The sequence below is a fragment of the Podarcis cretensis genome (genome assembly GCF_951804945.1).
Source record: "Podarcis cretensis genome assembly, chromosome: Z".
Taxonomy (NCBI): Eukaryota; Metazoa; Chordata; class Lepidosauria; order Squamata; family Lacertidae; genus Podarcis; species Podarcis cretensis.
The window spans coordinates 40409764-40422806 of record NC_137184.1 but is presented as its reverse complement, the minus strand read 5'-3'; the positions used below and the strand labels follow the sequence as shown (position 1 = coordinate 40422806).

The 13043-nt window shown below is 46.7% G+C and overlaps 1 protein-coding gene across 5 annotated transcripts in view; it reads right to left on the bottom strand.

Moving 5' to 3' along the window:
- Positions 1 to 8672: 8672 nt before the first annotated feature.
- Positions 8673 to 13043, bottom strand: part of KIAA1210 — a 63808-nt gene continuing 59437 nt past the window's right edge. For all 5 annotated transcript variants that reach the window (XM_079962690.1, XM_079962689.1, XM_079962688.1 and 2 more), the window contains one exon: positions 8673 to 10771. In XM_079962690.1, coding sequence (XP_079818816.1) covers positions 10605 to 10771 — 167 coding nt within the window. In that variant the 3' untranslated portion in view covers positions 8673 to 10604. The remainder of the gene's footprint in view (positions 10772 to 13043) is intronic.

Here is a 13043-nt window from a genome sequence, read left to right as displayed (position 1 = left end):
CGTTGCAGTAGTCCAAGCGTGAGATAACCAGAGCATGCACCACTCTGGCGAGACAGTCCGCGGGGAGGTAGGGTCTTAGCCTGCGTACCAGGTGGAGCTGGTAGACAGCTGCCCTGGACACAGAGTTAACCTGCGCCTCCATGGACAGCTGTGAGTCCAAAATGACTCCCAGGCTGCGCACCTGGTCCTTCAGGGGCACAGTTACCCCGTTCAGGACCAGGGAATCCTCCACACCTGCCCGCCTCCTGTCCCCCAAAAACAGTACTTCTGTCTTGTCAGGATTCAACCTCAATCTGTTAGCCGCCATCCAACCTCCAACCGCCTCCAGGCACTCACACAGGACCTTCACCGCCTTCACTGGTTCTGATTTAAAGGAGAGGTAGAGCTGGGTGTCATCTGCATACTGATGAACACCCAGTCCAAACCCCCTGATGATCTCTCCCAGCGGCTTCATATAGATGTTAAAAAGCATGGGGGAGAGGACGGAACCCTGAAGTACCCCACAAGTGAGGGCCCAAGGGTCTGAACACTCATCCCCCACCACCACTTTCTGAACACGGCCCAGGAGGAAGGAGCGAAACCACTGTATAACAGTGCCCCCAGCGCCCAGCCCCCCTAGACGGTCCAGAAGGATGTTATGGTCGATGGTGTCAAAGGCCGCTGAGAGATCCAGCAGAACTAGGAAACAGCTCTCACCTTTGTCCCTAGCCCGCCGGAGATCATCAACCAGCGCGACCAAGGCAGTTTCAGTCCCATGGTGAGGCCTGAATCCCGATTGGAAGGGATCCAAATGGTCCGTTTCCTCCAGGCGTGCTTGGAGTTGTTCAGCAACCACCCGCTCAATCACCTTGCCCAAGAATGGCAGATTTGAGACTGGGCGATAGTTGGCCAAATTGGCCGGGTCTAAAGATGCTTTTTTAAGAAGCGGTTTAATGACCGCCTCTTTCAGCGGGTCTGGGAAGGCTCCCTCACAGAGGGAAGCATTCACCACCGTGCAAAGCCCATCGCCCAGCCCTTCCCGGCTCGCTTTTATCAGCCAGGATGGGCAAGGATCAAGGAGACAGGTGGTCGGTTTCACTCGTCCAAGCAGCCTGTCCACATCCTCGGAGGTAACAGATTGGAATTGATCCCATATAACAGGACCAGACAGAACTCTAGCACTCTCCCGCCCTGGCCCTGCTCCCACTGTGGAGTCTACCTCCTTCTGAATCTGAGCGATTTTATCTGCAAAAAACTTTGCAAAAGCATTGCAGGAGATCTTGGGGTCGCTACCAGGCCCCGGTGGTACAGGTGGTTCCGATAAACTGCGAACCACCTGAAAAAGTCTCCTGCTGCTGTTTTCTGCAGATGCAATGGAGGCGGCGAAGAAGGCCCTCTTCGCCGTCGCCATTGCCACTTGGTAGGCCCGACGTTGAGCTCTAACCCGTGTCCGGTCTGATTCAGAATGAGTTTTCCGCCACCGGCGCTCTAGCCGTCTCAACGATTGTTTCATCACCCTCAGCTCCGGGGAAAACCACGGGGCTGTCCGGGCTCCATGCAATCGGAAAGGGCACTTCGGAGCCAGACAGTCAATAGCCCTGGTTAACTCCGCATTCCAGCGTGCCACCAGGGAATCAGCTGAAAGGCCATCAACTTGGGATAAAGCATCCCCTACCACTCTCTGGAAGCCAATTGGATCCATTAAGTGGCGGGGGCGGACCATCCGAATCGGTCCCACCTCCCTGCGGAGGGGAAGGGTTGCGGAGAAGTCCAGTTGCACCAGGAAGTGATCTGACCATGGCACTTCTTTTGTTTCGCTTTTAGTTAATGTCAGATCACCAACATCCGTAGAGGTAAACACCAAGTCTAAGGCATGTCCGTGGCTATGAGTTGGGCCAGACTTATTCAGGGACAGCCCCATGGAGGCCATGCTTTCCACGAAGTCCCGAGCGGCCCCTTGTAAGGTCGTGTCGGCATGGATGTTAAAATCCCCCAGGACAACCAAGCTAGGTGTCTCCAGGAGCATATCCGCCACGACCTGAAGCAGCTCGGGCAGGGAATCCTTGGTGCAGCGGGGAGGTCGGTACACCAGTAGGAATCCTGTACTGCCCCTATTGCCCAACTTCCAGAACATGCACTCAGAAAACTGGGTCTTCCCAATAGGACGCCTGGTGCAGACTAATGACTTCCTAAAAATCAATGCAACCCCCCCTCCCCGCCCACATGACCTGGGTTGCTGTGCGTAAGAGAAACCTGGTGGGCAGGCAGCGGCAAGGACAGGCCCATCTGCCTCATCCAACCAGGTCTCTGTCACACATGCCAGGTCAAATCCTCCATCCACAATCAGGTCGTGGATGGCAGTGGTTTTATTCATCATTGACCTGGCATTGCACAGCAACACTTTCAGGTCATGTGGGTTTCCCTTGCTGATTACTGTATCCTTCCGGTCAGGACCAGACCTGGAGGCAGGGATAGTCCTCAAACAACGACTAAACCTGCCTCCTCGGTAATGACATGGTCTGGTCTTAGCATAACTCCTCCTCCTGCCCGTGATCACTGAGATCGGGTGTCCCAATACATCTCCCCCTGTGGAACCTGCCCCACCCAATCTATTGGCTGAGGCCCACTCCCAGGCAGCCATGACCCTTCCCCTTAAAAGGCAAAATACAAACTATATCATAATTTAACAGAATAATAATAATAATAAAACAAAACAGAACAAAACAAAACAAAGCAAGGAACAATAGTGCTGACTCAGTGCTTATCCCACCCCAAGCAAAAATAAAATAATGAAATAATATGATATTATAAAAAACAACAACCACCATTTAAAGTGCTGCAAATTAAAAGCGATTAAAACATTTTAAACCATTTTGTCCATTGCTGCCGGTAGCTGCTCAGGCCTCTAAACTGTAGTGGTAGTGCAGGCCCCGCCCCCTAGGCCGGATGGAGTTGGCAGGAGAGGGAGCGGTCCTCCCAACACTCACGCAAGCAGCAGCAGCAGCAAGTCTCACTACTTCCGCTGGGACTAACAATCACAATCCTAAGCATGTCTACTCAAAAGTTGTTGGGTTTTTTTTGGACCATTTCCTTTTTTGCTTTAATAAAATTTTATGATTATATATTTTATAAATTTCCATCCAATTATTCATTTGAAACCACATACAACAAATTATAATTGTTTTATGACTTCCTTCAGCGTCTCTGACAATCCTCCGTAGTTATACCTTTAATACACATTCCCTTCTTTCGTATTGCCATTTTTCCCCCTTACTCCCAATATTTCTCATAAACAATACTTATTTTCTTTTTTTACAGTGCCTCTTTGAAACCCACTAGCGTTGTATTCACACCACATATATTTTTCAGATAGTCCACATATTTCCCCCAGTCCTCGATGAACTTTTGGTCTTTAGTGTATCTGATTTTCCCGATTAATTTATCCAATTCTGCATAGTCTGTCAATTTTAGTCTCCATTCTTCTATTGTCGGTATCTCTTCTTGTTTCCACTTCTGGGCCAACAGGATTCTGGCTGCCGTTACCGCATACTGGAAGAGCTTACAGTCCTTTCTTCTAATATCCTTTCCTACAATACCTAAAAGAAAAGCTTCGGGTTTTTTCACAAAAGTATATCTTAACATTTTTTTCAACTCATTATATATCATTTCCCAAAAACTTTTCACTTTCTTACATTCCCACCACTGATGAAAGAATGTCCCTTCATTATCTTTACATTTCCAGCATTTGTTATCAACCTTATACATCTTTGCTAGTTTTACAGGTGTCATATACCATCTATAAAACATTTTCATCACATTCTCCTTCAGTGCTGTACAAGCCGTAAATTTTAAGTGCTCTTTCCACAATTTTTCCCAATCTTCAAATTGAATATTGTACCCCAAATCCTTTGCCCACTGTATCATTACCGATTTAACCTCTTCATCTTTCGTATTCCATTCCAGCAATATCTTATACATTTTTGACAGAATTTTATAGTCATTATTTATAATGTCCTTTTGGAAATTTGATTCTTTTTCTACATAACCTTTTTCCTTCAAATCTTTTTTAAATATTTCATTTACTTGGAAGTGGTGCAACCAATCATAAACTAACTCTTTAACTTGTTCATATGGCTTCAGTTTCCATTTTCCTCCCTCATTGATTACCAATTCCCCATAGGTGGCCCATTTGTTTCTCATGTTAATCTTCTTTACACTTATTACCTCTAACGGAGACAGCCAGTGTGGAACTTTTGGTTCCAATATATTTTTATATCTTTCCCAAACCTCTATTAAAGAGCCCCTGAAGATGTGGTTTCCAAATCCTTTGTGAACCCTCTTTTTGTCACACCAAAGGTACGCGTGTGTCAGGGGCTCAGGAGCAGAGGCACAGGGAAGAGAGGAGATGGAGAGCGAAGGGGAAGAATCTGAGGGGAGCGTAGGAGAAGAGGACAGTGGACCGAGGGATTCCATGAGCCTCTCCAGCGAATCGGAAGATTCACAGAAGGGGGCGCCAGTGGCCAGGGGCAGGGGGTTCCCAAGGGGAACGCCCCAGGAGCAAGGGGGCAGCAGGGACTCTCAGAGCAGTAGCTGGAAATCAGGACCAGCTTCCCCACCAGAGCAGAGTGGGGGGGAAGAGTCCCAAGGATCGGGGCCAGTGCATTCCCCACCAGGGAGAGAAGATAAGGCAGGGCTGACCACGCCTCCATCAGAAAGTCGGACAACGGAGGAGAGGTCAGATCCGGCCAGTGTCCCGGAAGAGGGAAGCAGTGACCGAAGTAGTGTAACGGTTAGGAGAAAGGTCACTGGGCTGGCGCGAGAGGCAAGTTCAAATGTACAGGAGCGCGGGACAGCAGAGAATGAGGATTGGGAACCGGGTCCTAAAGCCCGCCGGAGGGAGGGGGAGGAGCTAAGCGACTCAGCGTCGGAAGAGTCCAGAAAGGGCAATGCCCCAGCAGGCAGGAGGACCCAGAGGAGGAGAGAGCAGCGTAAAAGGTGGAGCAGGGCTAGGATCTTAAACTGGTGTCATAGGGGAGGAGACTCAGACGGGACTTCGCCGATCTAGGGTTTAAGACGTAGGGCTGCACGCTGTGGCTTTGAAATGGAAACTGAACTTCAATAAAGACTTTTGTACATTACTACAGCCTAGCATTGGTCCTCTGTGAGCTGGGACCTAGAGGCAGCTCTGACAGTAAGTCCCGTCTCAGTAAAACCTCGCAACGTGAGTGGACGCAGCGAGGGGCGAAGATTGGTACTTCGCGAGCTCACGAAAGCAGCACAAGATGACTACCGAAGAACAAATGGCAGCCCTGCAAAACGCAGTGACACAACTTAACGCAGAAATACTAGCGTCCAGGAGGAGAGAAGAGGAAGCAGCTGCTGTCTGCAAGGATCAGCAAGCCAGGTTGGAACTGTTGACTAAACAGGGGCTACCGGGAGCCAGACCAAAGGGGATTGGGCTGGGAAAGAGAGGAGGCAGCCTTGTGTCTCATTTCGATGGGAGTCTGCAGCACTATCCTAACTTCAGAGCAGACGTGGTTTTTGCGCTAAAGTTACTGGAGAAGGACTTTAGAGATGAGCAGGAGAAAGTAGGCTTCATACTAACGCATCTCCATGGAGAAGAGGACAATTTGCAAGGACTTTTGGTTCCAATATATTTTTATATCTTTCCCAAACCTCTATTAAAGAGCCCCTGAAGATGTGGTTTCCAAATCCTTTGTGAACCCTCTTTTTGTCACACCAAAGGTACGCGTGCCACCCAAATCTGTTATCAAATCCTTCAAGATCTAATAGTTCATTATTTTCTAGTTTTATCCATTCTTTTAACCAACAAAGGCAAGCTGCTTCATAATACAGTCTCATATCTGGTAGGGCAAAGCCTCCTCTTTCTTTTACATCCGTCAATAATTTAAATTTTATTCTAGGCTTCTTCCCCTGCCAGATATACCTTGAAATCACTTTTTGCCATTCTTTAAAAATTCCTATACCCTTTAATATGGGTATGGTCTGAAATAAGAATAACATCTTTGGTAGCACCGTCATTTTTATCATGGAAATTCTTCCCCAAAATGATAATTTCATTCTGGCCCACACCTCCAGATCCTTCTTTATTCCCTTCCAAACCGGAATATAGTTGTTTTGGTATAAATCGATATTCTTAGTTGATACCCAAATTCCCAAATATTTAACCTTTTTCACCACCTCTATCTCCGTTCGTTGTTGCATTGATTCAATCATTTTTTGATCCATATTTTTTGCAATCATTTTTGTTTTTCTCTTGTTCAGTCTGAATCCTGCCACTGTTCCAAATTGGTCCATCTCATCTAGTACCTCCTCTATGCTTTCTGTTGGTTCTTCCATAGTCAATACCAAATCATCGGCAAAGGCTTTAACTTTGTACTCATTTTGACCTACTGTTACCCCTTTTATTTGCTTATTTTGTCTAATTGCATTTAAGAAGACTTCCAGAACCGTTATAAATAACAATGGCGATAACGGGCAACCTTGTCTTGTTCCTTTAGATATTTTTATATCTTCAGTAATGACATTGTTCACTATCAATTTTGCTCTCTGTTCTGTATAGATTGCCTTTACGCCATTGAAAAACTCTTGTCCAACCTCCATATATTCTAAGTTTTTCAACATAAATTCCCAAATTATATTATCAAAGGCCTTTTCTGCATCCACAAACATTAAAACCGCTTGTTTATTTTATGAGTTCTTAAACCATTTAACAAATTCAGATCAATTTCAGTACAATATTCCCTTATAATTTTGGCTTCCCACCCTTTATTGCATGACGTTTCTATTCAAATCATTCATCTACTGCCATAAAAGTAGTATGTCTCCAAAACATATACCCTACATTACATTCCTTTATCATTCCTCAAGTCCTGCCTGTGATTTCATTTGACTGTACTGTAATATTTTCTCAGATAATCCGAAAAGGGTCCTTTCCCAGGTTGATGAGCCCCATCTGCCCCTCACTTCCCTCCTCAGCACATGCAGAAACCTTCTTGACCATTGGACCCACTATTGGCCTTGTCAGCTCAATTCACCAGAGCCTCTCTTCATATGCAGGGGAAGTGCCTAACTCACCGAGGGTTTGAGATCCATCAGCTGCCCTCACTTGGTTTAATCAGCCAGTCAAAGCCTTTTCCTGTGGTGTGGCCGCTGTCACTGTTGCAGTGTTGTCATGCTGACAGTTTCTAGGGGCCACAGGTGAGCTCTGAGCACAGGGTGGGGGCGAAAGATGGACAAACTACCTCAGAAGAAGTACAACATTTCCCCTACCAGAGGTATTCCTCTTCCCCTAATACTCCACACACTTCTTAGCAGAACTTCCTCCCAGGAAAACATGCAAAGGATTGCAGCCTAAAGTAATTCCTAGTGAATCCAACGTGACTTAACAGATTCATGGGATTGCAGCCTTAACTACAGTGGTACCTCAGGTTACAGATGCTTCAGGTTACATACTCCGCTAACCCAGAAATAGTACCTTGGGTTAAGAACTTTGCTTCAGGATGAGAACAGAAATTGTGTGGTGGTGGGGCAGCAGCGGGAGGCCCCATTAGCTAAAGTGGTGCTTCAGGTTAAGAACAGTTTCAGGTTGAGAACGGACCTCCAGAACGAATTAAGTTCTTAACCCGAGGTACTACTGTACAACTACATAAACCAAACCAGGGCCACACATGAAATAGAACAAGCTGATTTAGGGATTTTCTTTTTATCTTCCTAGAACAGGAATCCACAATGAAAAATTAATTGTATTAAAAAAGTGTTGATTGCCATTATAAAACGAAATAATAAAAAAACTTTTCCAAAATGGTGTCCTATTGCCCTCTACTGGCAGGCAAAGGGGAGGAACCCAAGTGAAAACTTTCGAAGCATAAATATACAATGGTACCTCAGGTTAAGTACTTAATTCGTTCCGGAGGTCTGTACTTAACTTGAAACACCACTTTAGCTAATGTGGCCTCCCACTGCCGCTGCGCCGCCAGAGCATGATTTCTGTTCTCAACCTGAAGCAAAGTTCTTAACCTGAAGCACTATTTCTGGGTTAACAGAGTCTGTAACCTGAAGCATATGTAACCTCAAGCGTATGTAACCCGAGGTACCACTGTAGATCTAAAGGTAAAAGTAAAGGGACCCCTGACTGTTAGGTTCAGTCGTGGACGACTCTGGGGTTGCGGCATTCATCTCGCTTTATTGGCCAAGGGAGCTGGAGTTTGTCCGCAGACAGCTTCCGGGTCATGTGGCCAGCATGACTAAGCCGCTTCTGGCGAACCAGAGCAGCACACGGAAACGCTGTTTACCTTCCCGCTGGAGCGGTGCCTATCTATGTACTTGCACTTTGACGTGCTTTCGAAGTGCTAGGTTCGCAGGAGCTGGGATCGAGCAACGGGAGCTCACCCCGTCGCAGGGATTTGAACTGCTGATCTTCTGATCGACAAGCCCAAGGCTCTGTGGTTTAGACCACAACGCCACCTGCGTCCCACAGTGCCACCCGCGTCCCACATCGCCATCTATTTAATGCTATAAACAGCATGTGTGCCTTTGGTTTAGCAAATGGGTGAGAGAGGCAGTTGAAAGTGGATATTTAAACGTGTTGGATATTAAATATCTTGGATATTTAAAGGTGTTGTCTTCTTTTAAAATGTGTTTCTCCCTGCCACCACAACAAACCAAAAGTGAATTGTGACAAAAGAATTTAATAATAAACAAAGTGTGGGAACAAAATACAAAAAAAGAAAATGTGCTCCAGAAAGGCAAGGATTACAAAAACATATATACATTCCATACATTTCAAAAGAGACATTTCTTTCTTTTTTTAAAAAAGAATAAAGAATAAAGAACTGAGCAGAAACCAGGAATGTATTGATTTGTGTATCCTTTACATAGAAGAAGGAGATCAGGAATGGCAGGACAGCATTCCAAGACAACAGCCCACCAGCACTATACTATTAAAGTAGTATCATACCACTTTAAACCGTCACGGCTTCCCCCAAAGAATCCCGAAAGATATGGTTTGTTCAGGGCACTGAGAGTTGTTAGGAAACCCTCAGAGAGCTATAATTCCTAGCATTCCTTGGGAAGAAGGATTGATTGGGAACTGTAGCACTGTGATGGGAACAGGGGTCAACTCTCAGTACCCATGGCAAAGTTACCAGGATTCTTTGGGGGAAGCCACCGCTGTTTAAAGTGGTATGATACTGCTTTAAATACCTAGTGCAAAAGGAAGACATCATTATGTGTAGAGCAGCCTTTGCCAACCTGGTGCCTTCCAGGTGTTTTGAACTACAAGCCCCATCAGTCTTAGCCAGCATGTGCTAACTGGAGCTGATGGGAGATGTAGTTCAAAACATCTGAAGGGCACCAGGTTAGCAAAGTCTGGTATCGGAGGTTGATCCCAAGTTAGAATTTCACAGCCAGTTTCTTGGACTGGGGCTCAAAAGGGTCATAAGGAACAGGGGAAGACCTGAGCAACTATAAGGCTTCCTGTTTTCCTTGGAAGGGAACAGAAACAACCTATCCACTTCATCCATCGCCAGCGACAAGATGCTTTGGAAGATCTGAGGGGCTGCAGCAGATTCAGATTCCAAGTATGCTCAGCCAGAAAACTCAACTCTGCTTGGTGTTACGTATGCTCTTTCATAACTGGTTCAGACATCTATGCCAAAGCCTGAAAAACTAGATTTGTTGTATTTGCAGACAGTTCTGGACAGGCATGCGGACATTCCTGAATGGTTGAATCAAAAAACTAGGCTGGGCAGCAGTAGATGTTTGGGGGAAATGGAGTTGAAAGGGTTACCATGAATTGCCATTGGGTCTTCACACAAGGGCAGTCAATATGATGACCTCCAGATGATGCTAGGACTACAACTTCCAACATCCTTTACCAATGGTCCCACTTGCCAGGGTGGATTGAGTTGTAGTCCAGCATCTTGAGAGCACCACACTGGGTACCTCTTCCATTGAGCGACAAGTACTTTGGACTGACTCTAAACATCTGGAAAATCGGTACAATCCGTCTCCTTGCACAACCATATCTCCCATACAATAGGAAGTCTGTGTGTGAGAGATGTCTTTGGTTACTATCAAAGCAGGCACTGATGTTGCACTTGCTGTTAGGAAACTAAGTTCACTATTTGAAGAACAGAACACAGCCACCATCTTTGTAGCCTCACCATCAGCCACTGGCAATCCAGGGCCTGCTTAGGGTTTCTGTCTTTTTGGCAGAAAACAGAAAAGCCAGAAATACCAGCACAATATTTTTCCACCCAGTGCAGGAATACTGTGTCTCAGGTGGCTTTTTTTTTTTTAATGGGAAATGTGTAACCACCTTCAAGGTCCTTCTCAGCAGAGTCTTTGACCTTAACACTGATACTGTAACATATGGCCAAAGATTCCTGGAGCAATTATTGTCTTACAGTGAAAAGCAACCAGTGTATTAATAATTCCAATGGTTACCCTTGTATTAAATGTGTGGTAGAAATTACCCACCCACCCCCAATTCACCAGTGCTTCCTATCATCCCTCCAAACCCTCAATAAATGATCACAGTGAAGACATTAGTATATGCTATTAATGCAGCTATTGGCAGTGTAGACAGTTCTTCTGAATGGCTACTGAACAATCTGAGGCATTTCACTCCATGCTTTGGCCTTTTTCCTGGCCAGAGAAAGCCAAGGTGGCTCAGCAGGGCTGCATGATGACATTGGTAGGCTTGGCAATGGCCTCGTTTCCTTTTCCGTTTGAGGGGCTTCCTGAGGCTTTGTTCTAACAGATGTTGCTGGGGAGAAAAGGAGGACATTAAGTAGGCTCTATGGGGCTGAAGAGCACACCCCAAGCATCACCCTTTGGAAACAACCACCCAAGTAGGACGGAACCACCACAAAACATGCCACCCACCCCCCAGCTTGGACAGTTGCTACAGAAGGATTCTATGGTTGATGCCATCAAAAGCTGCTGAGAGATCAAGAAGAATTAATTCTCCTGTCTCTCTCCTGACAAAAATCAATATACAGAGCAACCTAAGCACTTTCTGTGTCAAAATTGGGCCTAAACTCCAGTTGAAGTGGATCTAGAAAATCAGTTTCCTCTGAGAAAGCAAGGATCTGGTCCTTCACCACCCACTTAAGAACCTTGCCCAAGAAGGAGAGATTGACAACAGACAGGAAATTGCTCAGATTTTTTGAATCCAGGGAGGGTTTCTTAAGCAGTGGTCTTATCGCTGCATCCTTCAAGCAAGCACGAACCACTTCCTCACAAGAAAACATTAATCACCTCCTTGGCCAAGCCAGCTGTCTCCTCCCTGCTAGTTTTTATCAGCCAAGAGGGCCGGGGTTCAGAGAACAGGCGGTCGCTTTGACCGATCCAAGCGCTATGTCTGTGTCCTTGGGCCTTACTGAAACTCATCCAACAGGACAAAGCAGTGCCATGTAACCCCCTTGAGATTAAACTGCGTAACACTGGAGATGAGTTCTCAGCAGATGCAAGTGATTTATTCTTCAAAATGCTTTGTGAACAAGTCACAGTGAGCTCTAATCAGTTTTGCTACCTCCTTTGGGCCAGACTGTAAAAGGTCTCATGCTACCCGGGAAAGTTTTGCTTAATGAGGATGCAATCCCTAGCTAGCAGGATGAGCGGTTAGGGATGGTGCAAATTGTAGCCCAACAACTGCTGGGAACCCAAGTTTGAGAAACACTGGCTTAAAACAATAAGCGAGAAGCTGTGGCCCTCCAGAGGTGGCCCATCAGCCCCAGCCAGCATGCCCAATGGTCAAGGATGGTGGGAACTGGATTCCAACAGCACCTGGAGGGCTGCAGGTTCCCCGTCCCTTGGTTAGGGGATGGCTTCCTGGTCCTGGAAAGTGTGCAGGAATTATTGTCTTCCTCAATTAAGGGATGGTGCCTGTGGTGCCTGTGTCGCTGTGCTTCAATAAACTGTGGTTAAGGCAGAGTAAGAAGGGGAAGAAGAGCTACAGCTCATTACTTTGTATGCAGAAGGTCCCAGCTTCAATCCCTGGCAATCCTTGGGAGAGACTCTGCCTAAAGTCGTGGATGGCTGCTGCCTATCAGGGTAAGGTAAAGGTAAAGGTACCCCTGCCCGTACGGGCCAGTCGTGTCCGACTCTGGGGTTGCGCGCCCATCTCGTTTAAGAGGCCGGGGGCCAGCGCTGTCCGAAGACACTTCCAGGTCATGTGGCCAGCGTGACAAGCTGCATCTGGCGAGTCAGCGCAGCACATGGAAATGCCGTTTACCTTCCCGCTGGTAAGCGGTCCCTATTTATCTACTTGCACCGGGGGTGCTTTCGAACTGCTAGGTTGGCAGGCGCTGGGACCGAGCAGCGGGAGCGCACCCCGCCGCGGGGATTCGAACTGCCGACCTGACGATCGGCAAGTCCTAGGCGCAGAGGTTTTACCCACAGCGCCACCCGTGTCCCTGCCTATCAGGGTAAACAGCACCAAATTTGATAGATCCATGGCCTGATTAAGTAAAAGGCAGTTTTCTAAATTCACAGAGAGAAGTGAAATTCTGCTGGAAGGATGGAAAACATGTTGAAGGGGAGGTAGTGGATCTACTTTCCTGGAAGAACTGTCAACGCTGTACCTCCTCCTGTGCTCTGCTTGTTTGTTTGTAAATAAGTCATATGTCCTGGCTGATCAAAGGTTGTCTAGGCTAACCTCCCACTATGCAGGAATTTTCTTCAAAATGAACCCAAGTCTCAGTGAAGACTGCCCCTGATGTGTTTCACTGCCCATGGAAGAATTGCATGCATGCATCATCCTGCAATATACAGTGGTGCCTCGCAAGACAAAATTAATCCGTTCCGTGAGGCTCTTCGTATAGCGGTTTTTTCGTCTTGCGAAGCAAGCCCATTGACAGCTTAGCGGATTAGCGCTATTAGCGGTTTAGCGGCTTTTAGCGATCAGCTGTTAAGCGGCTTATCAGCGGATCAGCTGATAAGCGGCTTAGCGGCTTAGGAAAAGGGGGGGAAAGGGGGGGGAACCCACAGGAACTCGCAAGACATTTCGTCTTGCGAAGCAAGCCCATAGGGAAATT